General features: G+C 39.6%; 1 protein-coding gene across 1 annotated transcript in view; it reads right to left on the reverse strand.

Moving 5' to 3' along the window:
* gstcd.L (glutathione S-transferase, C-terminal domain containing L homeolog) overlaps positions 1–22,690 on the reverse strand; it is a gene marked incomplete at its 5' end in the record, with an annotated part of 69,150 nt that extends 46,460 nt beyond the window's left edge. The window contains 5 exon segments of the mRNA NM_001093309.1: positions 1,195–1,288; positions 9,646–9,897; positions 14,682–15,131; positions 18,500–18,936; positions 22,570–22,690. Coding sequence (NP_001086778.1) covers positions 1,195–1,288; positions 9,646–9,897; positions 14,682–15,131; positions 18,500–18,883 — 1,180 coding nt within the window.
* Positions 22,691–22,714: the final 24 nt, after the last annotated feature.

Here is a 22,714-nt window from a genome sequence, read left to right on the forward strand (position 1 = left end):
TAGCGTAAGGAGGTTTGGAAAATGATCATCCAAGTGAGAGGCAGTCCATGTCTTCTCATAATTGGGGAGATAACTGTAATAATGTCAATAAGGTGTGTATTTTACCTTAAACCAGTATAATAAGGGCACTTTGAAGAAGTTACATACCGTATATACTCGAGTATAAGCCGACCCGAGTATAAGCCGAGGTACCTAATTTTACCTACGAAAACTGGGAAAACTTATTGACTCTAGTATAAGCCTAGACACAACTACAGCCCTGTCTCCCAGCATCGCACATTCTGCCAAAGCGACCCCCCCAGCGATCAACCGGACTTCTTTGCAAAGATGATGGTGACAGAGAATTGCCAAATGGATTACTGTGTGCATTGTCCCACTGCCCCCTACCATGTGCAGAGGGTGCTGTTTGATATTGTCATCACTGTTAATCTTTCATATAACCAACAGAGGGCGCTGTGTGATATTGCAGTCACTGTTATTCTTTCATATAACCAACAGAGGGCGCTGTGTGATATTGCTGTCACTGTTAATCTTTCATATAACCAACAGAGGGCACTGTGTGATATTGCAGTCACTGTTATTCTTCCATATAACCAACAGATGGCGCTGTGTGATATTGCAGTCACTGTTATTCTTCCATATAACCAACAGATGGCGCTGTGTGATATTGCAGTCACTGTTATTCTTTCATATAACCAACAGAGGGTGCTGTGTGATATTGCAGTAACTGTTATTCTTTCATATAACCAACAGAGGGTGCACTGTTATTCTTTCATATAACCAACAGAGGGCACACTGTTATTCTTTCATATAACCAACAGAGGGCATTGTGGGATATTGCAGTCTCTCCCCAAGTGTACTGTTGGTATAGGAATGATTAAAAGTGACTGCAATCTCAGCTACTCGGGTCGGGTACCGCTGACCCGAGTATAAGCTGAGGTAGACTTTTTCAGCACATTTTGAATGCTGAAAAACTCGGCTTATACTCGGGTATATACGGTAGGTCTCTGCTTTTCACAATACCCACTGAGAACTCTCATATATTTAGAAGTATAGAGCATATGACAAAAGCAAATGCAAACAATGATTAATAAAAAGGACATATGTGGCTTAAAACAGTAATCCCATTAATAATGTAAACCAATTTTGTTATTTCTGTATTGAAGGTAACAATGTAAACATAACAACCCTTACCTTCTGCAGGACTTGCAGCTGCAGGTAGGCTTTCCCAATCAATAGCCCAAGAAGGACATGGATGAGAAGAAAATATTGCTTCAATGCCAAGTTCCTGAGGCAAGAACAGAGCAAAGTAAGATTTCAAGATGGAGAAATGGGATGAATAGAATGACCATAGCATAGATTCATGATTAATATATAAACCAAAGGTGTAAAACCACTGGCGACTAAAGAATTGGTGAGGCCCAAACCTTATATTGGGTAAAATTGAGATCAGTTGGACAAAATAAGCCAGATGCACTTGGTTCATTACTCAAAGACAGCCAGAGATGGGATCACGTATCACTGCAGACAACAGGGCAAAGTTTTAGTAGTTTGTATTTTCTTTTGTAAATATATTCTTGACACTAAAGCATTACGTTGTTCCTTGTAAAAACCAAAGTACCAGCTATTTGTATGAGGGTCTTATTTGTTAAAGGGGTGCTTCACTTACAAATATATTGTTATTGCTGTTACTGTTATATACAGTGTTTTATTTAATGGCTTGTAGCCTCCCTATGAAATGTTTAGCCTTACAAGAAACACTCCTTTTATTTTTCTTCTTAAAAAAAAGCAGAAATTAGTTAAAACTCTCTAATAGGAATTCTAAATTTAAAATGTGCCTTACTATGTTTACAGTTTAAAGGGATTCTAACATGATTTTTTTGGTTTAGTTTTTATTTCTAAATTACACTGTTTACATTGCAAATAATTCACTTTACTATTTATTTAGCAAACAATTTTAGCAAACAAATCTTTCTGCCGAGGTGTCAGATAGCCAAATTTCAAAATTAAATATAAAAAATCTGCTCTTTTAAAAAATGGATTTCAGTGCAGAATTCTGCTGGCGGAGCACTATTAACTGGTGCATTTTGAAAAAAAAATGTCTTCCTGTGACAGGATCCCTTTTAGCCAAATTACATCAGAAAAGAGAATATAATGCACACAGTACTCAACAGCTGGTTTATAGCAAAAAGATGCAAAAAAAAAAATGCAAAAGATTTTTTTTGAAAAACAACTGACCTCGCTGAGGCTGAAATTAAAATAACTTTGCTCAACACATCAATATAAAGTTTGGATGGATAGAGCAGAATTACCTAGTGAGCCAGTATGTACCAGGAAACGTTACCTTTTAACCTTGGAAAGGTTAATGTAGGCAACAAATGTAGGTGTGCACTTAGCTCTTACAGATACATTCATTTGTCAGTAAAGAAAAGATTGTGTTTATTAAACCAAATGCATTTGTAAACCTCCCCCACATTCGCCTTGACTTGCGATTCCATTATGCTGGCAGGTAGTTTATCTCACTGAAGATTCCATCCTGGGACTGCAGCTCTATCTCGATGGTCATCACTTCTACTAAGTAATGTTACTTTCTAACATATTGTAAAATATTGTATATACTGATCTATTTGCAAACAGTTCCGAAGTTATCCATCCCACTCTTAAGGCAAAAAATGAACAAGCCATGTGATATATTTTTATCAATATAAAGTATACATTTCTAGAGACATTCATGATAACTGACAGAGATCTAAAATATTCCATATACCATTTGCAGATCCATTTATGCTCTAATGAAGGGAATGGGCACTGCTGTTGATTTATAAGATCAGGTTAATAACGCATACTCTAAAGCAGAGTTATTCAGACTTTTCTGTTCACAGGCCCCTCCTATGTGGTCCAATGTTTGCTCAGAGCCTCTTACCAAGCACTTGAAAAAAAAGGTTGTATTAGGGCCAGGGCACACGCTCAGATTCGGGGGAGTTTAGTCGCGGGATGACAAATATTCTCTTCTTCGGGGCGACTAATCTCCCTGAACTGCCTTCCACAGGCTAGAATGTAAATCGCCAGCGGGATGGCACTCGGAGCTCTTCGTTTTCCAAAGTCGCCCGAAGTGCCTCACGAGAAACTTCTAGCAACTTTGGGAAATGAAGCGAGTGCCAATCTCAGATTCGGGGAGATTAGTCAACCCAAAGAAGAGAAGATTTGTTGCCGGGCGACTAATCTTTCCGAATCTGAGCGTGTGCCCTGACCCTAAGCTATCCTACTAGAATGTCAGAAACACCTAGGTAAATGAGAGTTGATCTCAAATCTGTTTTTTAAAGGGGAGGCATGTACAAGTATGGGACCTATTATCCAGCATGCTCGGGATCTGGGGTTTTCTGGATAATGGATATTTCCGTAATTTGGATCTTCATATCTTAATGTAAGGTACCTTTGGTCGCAGCTCAGTCTTCTCGTGGGCGCAGGCGCAGGGGTGTGCAGGGTTCTGCGCATCCTTGGCGTCTGTTTCCGGCGCCCGCGTCTTTGCGCGGGCGCGCGTCCGTTCATTCGGGCGCGCGCGCGTCGCGACGGTCGCGGGCGCGCTAAAGTTGACGCACGGCGTCCTGACGCTGCGTCCTTACGTTTGGCGCCAATCTGTCCCTATTTATCCTTGTCGAAAAAAGCAAACAGCGCTTGGTGATTATTTTCCTTGCTCCTGAACCTTTGCTGTTGTACCTCTCTTTGAACTTGATTCCTGGATTTTGACCTCGGCCCGTTTCTGACCACCGCTTGACTTCTGCCTGCCTATCGACCCTGCTTGTTTTGACTACCGCTTGTACTCCGCCTGCCTTCTGACCTCGGCCTGTTTCTGGTTTGCTTGAACTCCGCCTGCCCTTCGATCTCTGCCTGTCTACGGATTCTTCTCTACTCTAACACGGCCTGCTACCACCTGTGAGCTCCTGCTGTACACTAAAGCAGTTTTAACTGCTAAGCTCTTCTCCAGTGGCTCCTACCCTCCTGGCATTCCTGACAGAATCACCAAGCCAGAATGGAGCCATCAGAAGAGTTGCCAACTCTAGTCGATCTGTCTCAACAGATTGCTGCTCTGACCCACGTTGTGAGGGATCTTCGGGGAGACTATCAGAATGTCCAAGAACAACTTCAAGACATTCGGATGTCCACTGCTGCCTCGCCTCCTTCCTCTTCAGGACAGTCGGATTCGGGAACTGCAGCTGCTAGTGCATCACATGGGGAACCCAAGGTAGCGATGCCCGACAAGTTTTCTGGCGATCCTAAGACTTTTAGAACTTTTATTAATGGTTGTCGCCTCCTCTTTACCCTCAAGCCCCACTCTCATGCCACAGATCAAATCCGAGTGGGGGTTATGATTTCCCTTTTGCAAGGACAACCACAAGCCTGGGCCCATCGTTTGTTGGAACAGAATAGCCCTCTTCTTGCCTCCACTGATTCCTTTATCCAGGCGTTATCCAAGATCTATGAGGATCCTCATAAAGTAGAGACTGCTGAAGCGGCTATCAGTAATTTACGTCAACTCCGTAGACCTGTGGAAGAATACGTGACGGACTTTCGTTGTTGGGCACCAGACACCTTGTGGAATGACAGGGCCCTCCGGCATCAGTTTCGCAAGGGTTTGTCCGATCAACTCAGGGATGAGTTGGCTAGAGTGGGTCTTCCTGGTTCTTTGGAAGAGTTGATTCTTCTTGCCATCCAGATTGACAGAAGATTAAGGGAGAGACGTCAGGAAAGAGGGTCCAGTATGCCAAGTCAGGCATGGGGCCATGAATGGGTGCTTCCTACAGCTCCTCCTCCAGTCCTTGTTTCTCCTTCTTCTGATGGCGAGCCCATGCAAATCGGGGTGGTACGCAAGACCCTGTCCACGGAGGAAAGACTGCGACGAAGACGGCTAAATTTATGTCTATACTGCGGTCTTTCTGGACATTTGTTAAGGAATTGCCCCACTCGACCCAATGGTAATTTCCTCTCACAGCAATCTTCTAATACTCCCTTGGTTCCCTCTCTCCAGTCTTATGTTCTTCTACGTCTCTCTTTGCAGTGGAACCAAAGAAAGATTGAGGTGGATGCCGTAATCGACTCCGGAGCTTGTGGGTGCTTCATAAACCAAGACTTCGCGAGTCAATACAAGATTCCTTTTATTTCCAAGGCCCAGCCAATACCTGTTAAAATGGCTGATGGTAATTTTGTTTCTTCTGGTTCTGTTTCGCAAGAAACCCCATATATTTTTGCTTCTTCTTTAAGAGGTCACTCTGAGTTAATAAAGTTTGATGTGATGGAAAACCTTCTTTTTCCCGTAATTCTTGGCATTCCCTGGTTGAGGGGTCATAATCCAACTATTGACTGGCAGGCTGGAACAGTTTTCTTCAACTCGGATTACTGTCGTTTGAATTGTTTTCCTCCAAAGATGCTGGGTGCAACCATTTCCGATGATGAACTTCTCCAATTTGTCCCACAAGTCTACCATGAATTCGCTGATGTCTTTAACAAGAAAGCGGCTGACTCACTTCCTCCCCATAGGAGTTATGATTGCCCGATCGATCTTCTCCCTGGCGCATCCATCCCTTTTGGAAGAATATATCCTTTATCTGAGCCTGAGTTAGCTACTTTGAAGGACTATATTGATGAGAATCTGGCTAAAGGCTTCATACGTCATTCTTCCTCTCCTGCCGGTGCAGGTATTTTTTTTGTCGAGAAAAAAGACCACTCCCTAAGACCCTGCATTGACTTTCGTGAACTCAACAAGGTGACAATTAAGAATCGTTACCCGTTGCCGCTCATTTCTGATCTTTTTCAAAGACTTGGTCGTGCTACAGTTTTTTCTAAGTTAGACTTGAGGGGTGCTTACAATCTGATTCGAATACGTGAAGGGGACGAATGGAAGACTGCCTTTCGTTCCCGATATGGTCATTTTGAATACACCGTCATGCCCTTTGGCCTTTGTAACGCTCCTGCCACGTTTCAATATTTTATCAACGATATTTTTCATGACTTACTGGATCAATTTGTCATCGTATACCTGGATGATATTCTTGTTTTTTCCAATTCTTTAGAAGATCATCGTTCTCATGTGAGGGAGGTTCTGCTTCGTCTTAGGAAACATCTTCTCTACGCCAAAGCTTCTAAGTGTGAGTTTGAGAGATCTCACATTGAATTTCTAGGATTCCGAGTTTCTAGTCAAGGTTTCAAGATGGACACTAAGAAAGTTGAGGCGATTATTAACTGGCCACCCCCGAATGACCGAAAAGGGGTTCAACGTTTTGTGGGATTCGCAAATTTTTATAGAAGGTTTATCAATAAATTCTCTTCCATCATCAAACCTCTCACAGATCTTACAAGTTGTAAAATTAAATTTTCCTGGTCCCCAATTGCTCAACAAGCCTTTGAACTTCTTAAAAGACTTTTTATTTCTGCTCCCATTTTAGTCCATTCCGATGTTTCCAAACCTTTCGTTCTTGAAGTGGACGCCTCTGAGGTAGCTATTGGAGCAATTCTTTCACAGCGAGCTGGCCCCAAAGACAACTTACATCCGGTAGCGTTCTTCTCTAAGAAGTTAACTCCTACTGAAAGGAACTATGATGTTGGAGATCGTGAGTTGTTGGCGATTAAAGGTGCTTTGGTAGAGTGGCGTCATTTATTGGAAGGAGCTGTCCATCCTTTTATCATTTTCACTGACCATAAGAATCTGGAATACTTAAGATCTGCAAAGCGTTTAAATCCTCGTCAAGCTAGATGGGCACTCTTTTTCTCTCGTTTCCAATTTCATATAACTTACAAACCTGGGGCCAAAAATGCAAAGGCTGATGCCCTGTCCAGAGTTTTTCCGGTGGAGAAGGTGTCCATGGTTCCTGATACAATTCTTCAGTCTGGACATTTTTTACTTCTGCAGTCTTCTTTTATTGATCGTCTAAAGAAGGTTCCTCAAGCTCCAACAGATTACCCTGGTGTTGAAGATATTTTTGCTCAAGATGATTTACTTTTGAGGAACAATAAGTTGGTGGTTCCACCAAATCTTCGGGTGGAGGCCTTGAGAATAGTTCACGATCATCCTTTAGCTGGGCACACTGGTATTCGAAAGACCTTAGAATTGGCCAGACGTTTTTTTTGGTGGCCCTCGTTAATAAAGAATGCACTGCTTATGTGCGATCGTGTGAGTCCTGTGCTAGATCCAAGTCTTCTTGCAACAAACCTGTGGGTCTTCTCCGTCCCTTACCCCTTCCTGAGAGACCTTGGAGTTCTATTTCCATGGATTTTATCGTTGAACTGCCTCCATCCAATGGCTGTAATACTATTTTTGTGGTTGTCGATCGCCTTACCAAGATGGCACATTTTATTCCTCTTCCCCGGCTCCCCTCTGCTGCCATGACTGCGGATGTGTTCATTAAAGAAATAGTTAAATTACATGGTCTTCCTAAAGAAATTATTTCTGATCGCGGTACCCCAATTCACATCTAGGTTTTGGACTGTGTTGTGTAAATCCCTTGGTATCTCTTTGTCTCGCTCTTCAGCCTATCACCCACAGACCAATGGGCAGACCGAGAGGACTAATCAGACGCTGGAGCAATACATTCGTACTTTTTCTTCCTATTTGCAGGACAATTGGGTGTCACTTCTTCCATGTGCTGAGTTCTGTTATAATAATTCTATGCACTCTTCTACTGGCCAGACTCCTTTCTTTTCTAATCTGGGTTTTCATCCTATCATGTTTCCAGATGTCCTTTCTGAGGTGACCCTTCCTGCATTACAAGATCGTTTGGAGTTTCTTAAACAAAATACGTCTTTTTTGAAGGAACAGATAAGTAAGGCTCAACAAAATTTCAAAACTTTCGCAGACAGAAAACGAGGGAAGGATCCTGAATTCAAGAGTGGTGACAAGGTTTGGCTCTCTTCTTTGAATCTTCGGCTCGCTACTCCTTCCAAGAAGTTGGCTCCAAAGTTTCTGGGTCCATTCGTTATCAAGAGGGTCATTAATCCTGTGTCCTTTGAATTAGAACTTCCTGACTCTCTTAAAGTATATCCTGTGTTTCATGCTGCTCTGCTTAAAAATTTGTGCCTAACATCTTTCCAGGTCGTGTGTCTCCACCTCCTCCAGTTATCTCTTGTCAAGGCGAGGCTGAGTTTGAAGTGGAAAAGATCTTGGACTCCAGAGTTCGTGGCAGAAGGTTGCAGTACCTCGTCAAGTGGAAAGGTTTTCCAAATGAAGAGAATTCCTGGGAACCAAAGAACAATGTTCATGCTCCGAGGTTAACCACAGCCTTTCATAGGAAATATCCTGACAAGCCTGCTTTTGACGTCCTGAGGCCGCCCCTCAGGGGGGGGCAATGTAAGGTACCTTTGGTCGCAGCTCAGTCTTCTCGTGGGCGCAGGCGCAGGGGTGTGCAGGGTTCTGCGCATCCTTGGCGTCTGTTTCAGGCGCCCGCGTCTTTGCGCGGGCGCGCGTCCGTTCATTCGGGCGCGCGCACGTCGCGACGGTCGCGGGCGCGCTAAAGTTGACGCACGGCGTCCTGACGCTGCGTCCTTACGTTTGGCGCCAATCTGTCCCTATTTATCCTTGTCGAAAAAAGCAAACAGCGCTTGGTGATTATTTTCCTTGCTCCTGAACCTTTGCTGTTGTACCTCTCTTTGAACTTGATTCCTGGATTTTGACCTCGGCCCGTTTCTGACCACCGCTTGACTTCTGCCTGCCTATCGACCCTGCTTGTTTTGACTACCGCTTGTACTCCGCCTGCCTTCTGACCTCGGCCTGTTTCTGGTTTGCTTGAACTCCGCCTGCCCTTCGATCTCTGCCTGTCTACGGATTCTTCTCTACTCTAACACGGCCTGCTACCACCTGTGAGCTCCTGCTGTACACTAAAGCAGTTTTAACTGCTAAGCTCTTCTCCAGTGGCTCCTACCCTCCTGGCATTCCTGACACTTAAGTCTACAAGAAAATCTCATAAACATGAAATAAACCCAATAGGCTGGTTTTGCTTCCCATAAGGACTAATTATATCTTAGTTTGGATCACATACAATATACTGTTTTATTATTACAGAGAAAAAATAAATCATTTTTAAAAACCTGGATTATTTGATTATAATGGAGTCTATGGGAGACAGCCCTTCTGTAATTCGGAGCTTTCTGGATAACAGGTTTCTGTATAACTAATTCCATACATGTACCATAAAACGTATGCTCTGCATGACTGCTATGTATAGATGCAAAGGAGTGGTGTCAAACATGTATGCTATCTATTCTTCAAGTTTAAAATGCATCTTAATGTTTTGCTATTATGAAGTACCAGTGGAAATGTTTTCGTTTTTTGTGCTTAGTGCAAGAAATGGCAAAAAAAAACACCTGAATTCATAATTTAAATAATAAACACACGGTCAGCGGTGTAACTAGATGCTGCTGGGCCCCACAACAAATTCTTTAGGACCCAAACATATTGGTAAATTGATCTGGTCTACCAAGATATATTGAATTTGCTCATTAATTAGGGCCTCACTGGGCCCTCTGCACTCCTGCCCCCCCCCTGCAACCACAGGGTCTGCTTCCTGTAGTTACACCCCTGCACAAAGTATGTTCATCATAGCCCCTGTTCACTGAGCTCATGCTGAAAAAGCAGCAGAATGAAAGCAAATAGCTTACCTTCAGTTTTGTCATTGTTGGCCTTGGTCCACCTACAAAGTTACTGTCTTGAATTTCCTTTTCTTCTGTTTCAGAGTCGAAAGTAGAAAGCATTTTTTGCGGCTTTGCATTCTCACACAGAATATCAAGAAACGTTATGTTACACATGCTTGCAGCAAATCTCACCCCAGGTACCTGCTGCACCCTTTTATACCAAGCAGCAATAAGGGGAAGCTCAGCGCATTTCTCTTCTGCCACGTTACTGAGAGCAACCTTTAAAAAAAAACACAAAAACAAAACAATGGATCAATAGACAGTATAAATCATTTATATGTTTTGTCCTTATGGCACTGTTCTCATAATGGACATAGATGGACACAGAACTATGCATTGTTGTAGCCTTTGTTGGAAGCTAAATAGTTATTTTATATGGAAAATGACCCTTAAAAGAATTTATGTTCAGTGGCTTTATACATCTGGGTTTCACTAAAGAAGTCCCTATAAGGAAATATTCCATGCTTAGCAAAATAAACATTGATGTAATTCAGAATGTGATTTATTTGAAAAAAGATTGTGTGCAATTATACTGCTGTCGAAACAACATAATACTGGACTACCTGCAGAATATTAACATGGACTGAGGCAGAAACGGTTTAAATGACAAAGTATAGTTCCACTAATGAATAACCAGCTAGTCAGAAAATAATGAGGCAATGGGAACTCATTTCATATCTGAGAGCACGTGAAAAAACCCAGGCATATCTTTAAATAACTTTTAGAATGATGTAGAGAGTAATATTCTGAAACAATTTGCAATTTGTTTTCATTTATTATTATTTGTGGTTTTTGAGTTATTTAGCTTTTTATTCAGCAGCTCTCCAGTTTGCGATTTCAGCATTGTGGTTGCTAGGGTTCAAATGACCCTAGCAACCATGCACTGATTTGAATTAGAGACAGGAATATGAATGAGTGGGCCTGAATAGAAAGATGAGTAATAAAAATTAGGAATAACAATACATTTTTAGCCTTCCAGAGCATTTGCTTTTTAGAAGGGGTCAGCGACCCATTTGAAAGCTACAAAGAGTCAGAAGAAAAAGGCAAATAATTATAAAATTATAAAAAATAAATGATCAAAACCAATTGAAGAGTTGCTTAGAATCGGGCATTCTATAACATACTAAAAATTACCATAAAGGTGAACCACCCCTTTAACTGTGCTCCATCAAATAACCAGCTAAGCAAATATTTTGAGAAGCAAAGTCTGTCCCAAATATTATAAAAATATCCACTAACTGCCATTTAGAAGTATGGAATTCATTATAAGGAAACCCATTATCCAGAAAGCTTCCAATTATGAGAAGGCCATCTCCCATAGATGACATTTTAATCAAATACTTCAAATTTTTAAAAGTGGTTTCTTTTTTTCTGTAATAATAAAACAGTACCTTGTACTCAATCCCAACTAAGCTGCAAGAATCAGTATATATATATATATTTTTTTAAAGGTAAAATTTTTATTGTTTTACAACACATTAAACATAAAACAAAGTATATGCCGAAGCAACTTTGGGCGACTTCGGAAAACGAATGGCTCTGAGTGCAATCCCACCGGCAATTTACATTTTAGCTGGCAGGAAAGCAGGGGAGGCAGTTTGGGGAGATTAGTCGCCCGAAGAAGAGGAGATTTGTCGCCGGGCATTTATCAACACTAAGGGGCAGATGGATCAAAATGTGAGATTAGAGCTCACCACAGAAAAATGTACCCACTTTCTATTGAGTCCTATGAGATTTTTTACGAGTGTATTTATCAAATGGTGAACTCGAACGTTCACCAATTGATAAATACACTTCAAAAAATGACATAGGAAAGAACAACAAGTTGGTGGGTTTTACTGTGAGAATGTAATGTGACAGCTGCCCTATGTACATGATATTGTAGCCAGTTTTCTATGACCATATAGCAGCACAGAGACCAAGAGACAAGTGTAGAGAAAAAAAATTATATAATCACTGTATCATATATTTTTGCAAAATCTATGAAAATGGACAAAAAAGGTGTAAAAGGTCTATAAGGTTATAAGTGATGGCAGGCCAATTACTTGATAGGGTTGCCAGCTTTTCAATATCTTTTAATGGCTGGCTAAAAGTGGTGACAAAAGGGGGAGTGCCATAATGTAAATGGGGATTGACAAGGAGGCAGGTGACATCAATGGGCGCAGCAATGGCTTAAAGGAACAGTAACACCAAAAAATGAAATTGTTTTAAAGAATAGACAATATAATGTAGTGTTGCCCTGCACTGGCAAAAGAAGTATGTTTACTTCAGAAAACCAACAATAGTTTATATAAAAAGCTGCTGTGTAGCCATGGGGGCAGCCATTCAAGCACAGGAGACATAGTAGATAACAGATACGTTCTGAAGAATCCCATTGTATGCGACAGCACTTATCTTTTATCTGCTGTGTATCCTGTGCAATTTTGCTTTTTTCAGCTTCAAATGGCTGCCCCCATGGCTACACAGCAGCTTGTTTATATAAACTATAGTTGTGTTTCTGAAGAAAACACGCCAGTTAAACCAGTGCAGGACTCCAGAACAATATACTTTCATTACTTTAGAAAACTTTCATTTTTTGGTGTTACTGTTCCTTTAACAAAGAGCTAGAAGGTGGATCAGGAGTAGATCAGGGAAGGGAAAGGGCAAGATCTGGCCAGGTTGAGGGATAAAATAGGTGGGCCAGGGGCTACATTTAAGGATATTTCAGTTGGCAACTACATTGCTGGCCCCTGCTTGGACAGGTATTTTACCCTATTGGCTAAACAAAATCAATAATAATCTGAAGGCTTTACTAATTTAAGTGCACATAAGCATACTACATCATTTTCAGGCATACATTGCCCGAGAAATAGTTAAAGTAGTTGTTATTGGTGATGACAAAAAGGGAAACTTCAGGTTATTTGGTTACAAAAATGTAGTGGGACAAAATCTTCTTGTGTGGCACTGCCATATGACTAACTCCAATGGCTGGAAAAAATTCCAAAATGACAATCCTTTCTACTGAAAACCAAGACATCCTTCCACCTGAACTTTTGATATCAGAAGTCAGTAATTATTAGAGAAAAAAAAGTAGACAGATTCAGGTGTAAGTTTGGAGTCTTACTGTCTGCACTGGCAGCGGAATGCAATTATAGACATGTCAGTCCAAGTCCCGGTGAGATAACCTGCGAGGATTGATAAGATGTGTCCCAAGTATCCTGTAAAATGATACTTCTAGAAACCATATAACCAAATGATATGATCAAGTTGGTATGACACCTCCAACAGACAGAACACAGACACAGCTTTCCGTTGCATATATTTACATGAGATTTTTATCTCAACAACTGACCTGAATATAACAAAGCTATCCGCCTTATCCAAAACAGAAACGGTCTCTCACAGCCTTTCTCTGTCAGCCTTCTAAATTGAGCAAGGGCAAAGCGGAACACAATCCTGTTGTTTCTCAAAAAGATATTTTGTCTTCTTTAAAGAGATACTGACACCAGAATTAAACCGGTTTTTAAACAACTATCATAACATTGTCTTTGCATTGTTCCTGTATGAGGGGGCTGCCATGTTTGTTGCTGCAGTACTGCACAAGTGTTAGAAAATCGGACAGATTAAAAAGGGACAGTCAGGTTGGAAAACCAGTCAGGTTTTGGGGCTTCAAGTAATAATTACTTATAAAGCAGACTTTTTTATGTACATTTTGAAGTATAGTTTTTCGTATCAGCATCAAGTAAGAACAAAAAAAAAAAAAGAAATCAGTCCTGGATGTCTATGGCAAAGATGGTGCTTTAAACACAGTCAAAATACCCTTTGCCTGCTTGTCATCTGTTCTTATTAAAGGGGTGGTTCACCGTTACTCTAACTTCTAGTATGCTATAGATTGGCCAATACTAAGCGACTTTTCAATTGGTCTTCAGAATTTATTTTTTATAGCTTTTTAATTATTTGCCTTTTTCTTTTGACTCCAGCTTTCAAATGGGAGTCACTGACCCCACCTAAAAAACAAATGCTCTGTAAGGCTACAAATGTATTGTTCTGGACACTTTTTATTACTCATATTTCTTTTCATGGCCTCTTCCATTCATATTCCAGTCTCAATCTTATCAATGGTTACTAGGGTTATTTGGATCATAGCAACCAGATTGCTGAAATTGCAACTACATCTTATTAAAGGTAAATTTAAAGGGCGAACCACCCCTTTAAAGGCTTGCCATTTAAATGTGGGCTTAACCAGAAGCCCCTGTAACTGGGAGGGTCATATCCATGTACACTCTGCGCCCAGTGGTGAAAGAGAATATGTAAATATAAGTTAAAAACATTGAGGAAAACATGCATGTATCCCCAACATTATGAACATCATAGAAATGTTAAACTGACATATAGATAGTAACTCCTGAAATTAAACTGCTTTTAAATAAAATTGTCATTGCATGAGCTTTATATTTTTGCCATAAAAGTACTTCCTGATGTTTTTAAATTGTCAAATTATCAGATCGCCCATGTTCCTCTATGAAGGGGCTGCCATATTTGTGCAGCAGTACTGTGTTAGCATTAGAAGCTGTTACTGACAAGTTAAAAAGGGACAGTCAGGTTGGCAAAACAGTCCAGTTTAGGGATTTCAGGTAACAATTACTTACAAAAGTGAACCTTTTGGTGAACACGACCAATGGGTAACTTTTATCTAATATTTTGAAAAGTTGTTTTTTAGTGTCAGGATCACTTTAAGGGAGGGGGTACCTCTTTATTCAAAAAGGATGTGCGAGATGTACATAGCCTGCTTTTCATTGTCTGTCAGTGGGGAGATGGAGGGCACTGAGGCAAGCTCAAAGTGAGCCTGTACTAATTCTTAGCACTAGACTAGCTGAAGCAGCAATGACATATTGACAGCTGAAAGTGACAGACTGATCTACAGAGCTGCCATAAAATAAAAGTATACCTTGAATATCTTACAGTGTCTTTTTCACTGGAACAATGATCTTATACTGTATAAGGTACCGACATGGATTGCTTACCAAGAAAGCATGAATGCATGGCAGCAGGACAACATCTGTCAGAGTAAAGTAGAGGCCTTCGGCAAAGACGTGTTCAAGAGGAGGGAGATCAGAGTTCTTCGCTTTTCTGATGTGAGAGGGCTCCCTTGTGGCCCGAGACAATGCTCCTTGTACCGTTAGTTTAGACAGAGCAGCTCCCAGTTCCAAACTAGTTTTATTAGTGATGATATCAAAACATGGCATGGTCTTTGCTGTATTACTTTTAGCGTCTACTGCTTCATTTGTATTAGCTGTCATTTGCTGCTGCAATTTTTGCCTTCGGATTTTATCATCATTATGTACTTTGACTGGCTCCCCTAGCTTCTTTTCAAACTGCAGCACTTCTGTTGGGATGGTGGCTGAAGGTTTCTTTAGAAAACTCTCAATTGCCCGGGGAATGCTGATTTCACAAAGTCTCGTCCACTGACTTACCTAGCAAACAAAATATTGACAAGCATTATACTCTCTTATGCTGGGTTTTCTTTTATGCACAGATTCCTGCCTCAAATGAAAGAAAAAGGTTAAAATCAGGGCATGCATGTAATCTGTCCAGGAAAGGACAATATTAAAAAAAACAGGGGATTGTATTTTCCTTTAAAATGAATCATTTTACAACATTTCTTACATCATACGGAGCCCATTTCTGAGAACTGACAAAAATTCTGAGGAGGCTTGAGCCCCTCAACAAAGACGTAATATGAATAAAGACAGAAGTGCTGAGATAATTAGAGGTTGATTAAGGTAGTGTATTCACAGCAGTGATTAGACGTGCTGCAACTTGCCTGATTTCTACCGAATCTAAAATATAACATGCTTCGGTAAGGGCTGGAGCTGAATATACAAACAAAGCCAAATCACAAACCATCTGAATGTAAAATTACTTTCCTCAAACCATACTTCCTGGCATGACTAATATATACCAATAAAAACAATAAAAACAATAAAGCTTACAAAATGCAGCCCAATGAAAAAATGTCAGTCTCTTAGATTATTTCTTGCCGACCCCTTCACAGTCTCTCAACTGTACATAAATCCAAAATCGAATATATAAACCCCCAATAGAGGGAATACGTATAAGGAGCGATCAGCGCCTGTGGCAACAGAAATAAAAAACAAACATAGCGCAATACGTTTGCAATGTAGAATATCACCCCGTGCTTGCACTGGATGTTAAGTGGATGTGTTTTCCCCTTTTTCCTTCAGGTGGCTATTAGTGAATGAAAGTGGCAATTCAAGTGAACAGAGGGGCGGAAGAGTGCTTTTCCTGTGAAAATAAAATATATTCCAAGGATGTAGGTGCCTCCACCTTCTATATAAAATGCCTACTTACAAACCACTGGCGTGGTATAATGCGTTTAATATGAAGCTCTCTCAGGTTTTTCTCCTCCAGTGTTCGACTCCTTCCAGGTTGAATAGACAGAGCAGATTTATTGAAAGAGAAAACGAAGGAAGAATCAACTAATGAGCAGCCAAGCTTATCGTTTATCACCACATACACCCCGGGGGCACAAGAAATAAAAAGAATTTTAAATAGACATTGGAATATATTAGAGGGAGATGAACTCTTAAAAGGGAAAATCCCCCAAAGGCCAAAGGTTATATATAAAAGGGCAAATAACTTAAGCCAAATGATAGTGCGTAATTTCATCCCCACAGAGAGAACACAAGGCAAAAAACCAAAGGAGGAGTGGAAAGGTTTTTTTCCCTGCGCACTCTGCAAAGCCTGTAGGTATGGAAAGAAAGGGACACAATTTATATCCAATGTGACAAAAAAAGAACACACTATTGATCACTGTATTAAATGCACAACACAAAATGTGATATATTGTTTAGAATGCCCTTGTGGCCTTCAATACATCGGTAAAACAAATAGGAAATTAAGGGAAAGAATTAATGAACACGTAAGAAATATAGAAAAGGGAGTTATGAACCACAGTGTGTCAAAGCACTTTAAAGAATGTCACAATCAGAAAGCTAAGGATTTGAAATTTTGGGGTATAAGTATAGTACAAAAGGACTGGAGGGGAGGAGATTTAACGAGAAAAACACTACAAGAGGAAAGCAAATGGATTTACAAGATGCACACTTTTATACCACAAGGGTTAAATATTGATATTAACTTAAGAGCTTTTTTATGAAAGATATTGAACACAAAAAATTTAGAACTAATATATGCGGGAGAAACTAATGAGAAGAAATATGTAAAAAATATATGAAATGAAAGATTTTTTCATTTTAAAAAAACAGAGAAACTACATTTCCCATGACTCCCCTGCATTGTTACTTCTAAATGCTATAAAAAAAAGTATGTATTTTTTGTATGTATATATGGATGAAAACAAAGTTTTTTGAACATATAAAAAAACAGGGGAAACTACATCTCCCATGATCCCCTCTGATCACCATTTTTGCAAATTTTATTATGTTGTTAGAAATATATATATCCTTTTGTGGAGCTGGGTTGTTATATTGTGGCCTGGTGGGGTACTAAGCCAGAGGAGTGATGAAAAGAAGACATGGGAGAGAAATATACCAGCCTACATTACAGTACATAGAAGATCGAGAGTTATATGCGCCAAACCGGAAGTGAAGTCGCTGGAACGCACAAGCTGGAACGCATAAACCGGAAGTGAAAGCGGAAATCAAACGAACACGCTGGAATGGGCTTTAAAAGGAAGGATACAAACAAAGATGGTAGAGACGCCTCTGAGGAAGCTGGTAGCATCCAGCGAAACGCGTTAGGCATAGTTTGGGGGACGCAACAACCTGGACCAAGGCACCTGGAGCAAGCAGAGAAGATTTTTGGAGCGAGCTGGCAGGACTGCCTCTGGGGACCCCAGAAAAACTGTTTGTTGGACTCAATGCGCAAAAACCCGCAAGGGAAATGTGAGTGTAAATTTTAATTGCTTTTAATTATGTTTTAAATAAACGGTGTTACACTATCATCGGTTTGTATTCCTACTTTGGGAACCTGGAAGGAGTCGAACACTGGAGGAGAAAAACCTGAGAGAGCTTCATATTAAACGCATTATACCACGCCAGTGGTTTGTAAGTAGGCATTTTATATAGAAGGTGGAGGCACCTACATCCTTGGAATATATTTTATTTTCACAGGAAAAGCACTCTTCCGCCCCTCTGTTCACTTGAATTGCCACTTTCATTCACTAATAGCCACCTGAAGGAAAAAGGGGAAAACACATCCACTTAACATCCAGTGCAAGCACGGGGTGATATTCTACATTGCAAACGTATTGCGCTATGTTTGTTTTTTATTTCTGTTGCCACAGGCGCTGATCGCTCCTTATACGTATTCCCTCTATTGGGGGTTTATATATTCGATTATGACTAATATATAGACTGGCTAGGAAGATATGTTATATCCCACTAAAGTTCCTATGGATTAACTCTTTCTGTTATGTTGCAAACTTAATATTGTCCATGCAGTGATTCTAATGGGCCAGATACCCTTCCTGGCTTACATGAATGTTATTAAATAAAGGTAGTGCAATATGCCACATTGCCAGTAAAATCAAGGGGTGAATCTAGAGAGTGGTTTATTTTCCGAATTAGTCACATTACCAAAGTGTGCTCCAGGGGCAATATAGCCTCTTTTACAACATTAGTTGAAATAAAGCGGGCCACTTAATTGACTGGTAATTTGTTTTGACCTTGATTTACAGACAGTAAGCAAAAAATATGTTCAGGAAGGCACGAAAGGAGAAGACATAAATGAATTTTCTGTGATTTGACATATAAAAGCAAATTGAAAGTAAACTTCATGCCCTTTCAGCTTAACTTACTTCTGCACAAGCCTTCAAACAAGTCTTTTTAAAACCAAGCAGCTCAATGATATCGTTCCTAGAGGGTTCAGCAATGTGTGCTTTTTGAGTGATATGTCTAAGTACCACAGCCAACCCAGCTCTACAGAATGCTCCCGAGGCCTCCACAACTGCAGGCAAACGGCAGCCTCTGACCAGCGGCGGAATATCGCATTTGCAGATGGTCTCAAGTTCTAGGTTTCTTGGTAACAAGATGTTTTTGGACAGATTGTTTGCCTTGCTGTCTGGTAGCACAAGGAAAATTTTCCATGTTTTGCAGTCACAGTAAGACATCAAAAAGAGTGAAATGGAAGTATGAAGAGGTAGAAGTGGGCCTTCAGCATCAAGGTAAAGTTGTTCTTCCATAATTCAGTTTTTATGTCTTATACTGCAATCCTGCAAACTATAAATCACACAACCTGCATTGGAACAAGAATAGAGATGACATATAAATTATAATAAATGCATATTATTTCTTCACTAAAACAGTTGGAATAAGGGTGCTGCACCAGACAACTTAAAACCTATGTTTCTGCATGTTGAATCGATGATAATTTTGAAAAACTGCACTAGAAGTCGCTACTGCTTATATCAGTATATATATATATATATATATATATATATATATATATATATATATATATATATATATATATATATATATATGCGTGTCACTCATCTAGGGTTCAGCTTGGAAAAGGATTTCAAAATTGTTCTTGTGGTCTTCCATTACTGGTGATATTGCCTAACAATAATAGCAATATGTCACTTGTCATTTTAAGATCTTAACAAAATGTAAAATAACAAGGGCCATTGAGTTGAGTCACATATTCTCATGCAGTTGTTAGAACATTAATGCCCTTTTCAAAAGCCATGTTAGAAAAAAAGGTTCATTCCTGTTACCTTCCAGCTGCTGAAATTATAAAAGCATTTATAAACAACACTAGATGGCGCCCTGTATCCATCTATGCAATTGTGAGCTGGCTATATTTTACATAGATGGATATTCAGCGCATCAATAATATCAGTAGCATGTCAATAATTACTTTATTTTTATATATTTAACAGCCCCCAACACACACATGAAAATTCATATGATAATAAATGTTTTAACATATTTTATGTAAGTGACAAAATGTATGCATACTAGTTATTCTATACAACTGGTTCAAACCACTTCTTTTTTTTAATTCCCCAGACCTGTGCACAGTAGTACCCAGCTTTTACTCTCCCTGTTTATTAAGATATTTTAAGAGGAGAGCATCTGCATTTCTCAACTCGTCTCATTGATGCAGCACCCCTGGGCATGTCCCAGCTCACTCATTATGTGCAGTCATATGATTGGGAGGAGAATCTCCAATTCTTAAGTCACACACATGCACATATTCAAAGGGCTGGGAGACTTGCTCATTATGCACATTCGTGTGACCAAACATGGGCACCGGCACAGGAAGCTCCCTCTCAGCATAGCACTCACTTGGAGCATTTTTTGACCATAATATTCATAAACAGAGTGGTTTCATTAGCCCAGGGGTGCCCAAAAGGTCGTGATCTACCAGTTGACCCTTAGCTGGTGATCAGTAGATCTCAAAGACACTGTCAACAAACAACTTGTCTAAATCAACCTCCTGTTTCATGATTTTCATTCAGATATTTATTCTGTTAAGGTTACATAAGAAAAATTTGATTTTGAATATATCAATATACATTTTCCCGTGAAGCAGTATTTTAGAAATATTTTCCATGGAACAGAATGGTAACAATGCTTTTATGGATGTAGACATATATGTAAAATATGGGCACTCCTGCATTAGCCTATACCACCAGGGCAGAAGATAATAGAGATAAGAGATAATAGAGTACGTGACCACCTTCCCAGAGATGCTTTAGAAATACATAAAAAGGTGAAAAATTAAACTTCAATATTGAAAAAAGGTCACAAATAAATAATAGAAATCATTTGAAAGAAGTCTATTTCTGGTGAACTATCTGAAAACAACTGAACTGAAAGAAGTGTGAACAGCCCATTTAAAGAGCCAGGTAAACGACAGTTACAGGCTTTTCATGTCTATTTTGTATATATACAGAGACAAATCCAAAATAGCTGCACTCACATATAGCATATCTTTCAGGATGCTCAAGCCAACATAATAATTACCAAACAAGCACAGCATAGCACTAACTGGGAAAGAAGTTTTATTCAGCATATAAAATATTTTAATAAAAATAAAACTATTTTTACGATTAAAAAAAACAGTCAAATCTTGAAATCATCTGAGTTTATCTTTCCAAATTTTTATATAACAGCATTGGTGATCAAGACTGTAGCATTCCATCATTCCACCTAAATCAGGGAGTGAGGAGAAGTGTGTAAGCATCTTATACTAAAAGTAGGTGGTTCACCTTTAAGTTAACTTTTAGTATGTTATAGAATGGCTAATTCTAAGCAACTGTTCAACTGGTCTTCATAATTATTTATTTATAGGTTTTTTTTTTAATTATTAGCCTTCTTCTAACTCTTTCCAGGTATCAAATGGGGGTTACTGACCCATCTATAAAACAAATGCCCTGTAAGACTACAAAATTAATGTTATTGCTACTTTTTGTGTGAGATGAAGATTTATACAGATATGCTAACATACAATGATGTATTATTATGATGAATCTAAGCTTTTATGCAATTGATATGCATCATAATACTGTAATAAAATATCAAAGGGGTTGTTCACCTTTAAATGAACATCTAGTATGCATTGATCTGAACAATAGACTGGAATATGAATAGGAGATGGCTAGAATACATAGATGTGCAATAAAAATTAGCAATAACATTAATTTTGTATTATCAAATTATCCTAAAACCGTGTACTGATTTGAAAAAGAGACTGGAATATGAATGAGAGGCCTGAATAGAAAGAAGAGCAATAACAATACATTTGTAGCCTTACAGAGAATTTGTTTTTAGATGGGGTCAGTGACCCCCATTTGAAACCTGGAAAGAGTCGGAAGAAGACAAATAATTTAAAAACGATAAAAAATAAATAATGACAATAAATAATTGAAAAGTTGCTTAGAATTAGCCATTCTATAACATCCTAAAAGTTGAACCACCCATTTAAGGCATCCAGCTAAGTAGATTTCTATATCTGCATTAAATGGAATTTTAATTGTTATTAGATCAACTTTTACATCACAGGCATAGACATTACCGGCAACAGTGAAGGGGTTCACATCCCTCATTGGAGTTATCTCCCTAAATCAATGCGAGGACAAGGGCCCCAGTTAACATAATGGTATTTAAACAACTAAAGAACGAATTTAAGACTAGTCCTTCTTCAGTGTGAGAATCTGAATCTTCATGCTTATGTGTGTGAAGGAGACTTGTCCAAGAGACAGTGTGAGCCTGCTCATGTGTGTCTGTGAATGACTGTGCATTGATTAAGTAGGGGACATGGCTACCTGTAGCTACGCCTGCTGCACCAAGGGAACACGCCAAATCCCAGTATCTCTATATTTATTGTGTTAGGGAAAGTTGTATTACTTGTATAACTGCTTGTATATAACTATAGTTTGTTCGCAGAAGGCAGCTCTGCCCAAACATTTACAGATCTTTCCCTGTCTTGCTTCTAAAAATAAATCTCTCAATATAAAGAGATATAGAAGATAGTGGCAGGGCAGCCTGTTACATAAACGTTTTCATACAACCCATATGGACTTTTTGGACAGTTAACTTTATTATTTACAGTGCGGGTAGTCTCATAGTTACTGTAAAAATCTGTATGCAGCAGCAAGCTCATTATTTACTACACCTCCCAGCAATCCTTCGCAGTACATTGGTAATGATTGAGAGGGGTTGCTGGGAGTTGCAGAATGGCACCACACACACTTTGATTGATAGAATTAGTATGATCAACAACTGCAACTCCCAGACCCCCTGGCTGGGATAATTAAGAGTTTTATGCCCAGTTGTAAGCTCATAGCTCTCGCCACCCACGTGGGAAGAGTCCAAGGCAAGGTCTAACTATTTTGCAATCCCCCCCAGGACCAGGTACCTTTATCCAGATGTTTGCCCGAGCTTGACGTTGACTGTTTAATTTTTTAAATTCGGGGCAGAAAAGATTACAATCCCATGGTTCAGTGTAGAGTAAACCCCAGACACAGCTAGAATATGAATATATTTTACTGTTCTGTTATAAG

This window comes from Xenopus laevis, chromosome 1L (assembly GCF_017654675.1).
Source record: "Xenopus laevis strain J_2021 chromosome 1L, Xenopus_laevis_v10.1, whole genome shotgun sequence".
Lineage (NCBI taxonomy): Eukaryota > Metazoa > Chordata > Amphibia > Anura > Pipidae > Xenopus > Xenopus laevis.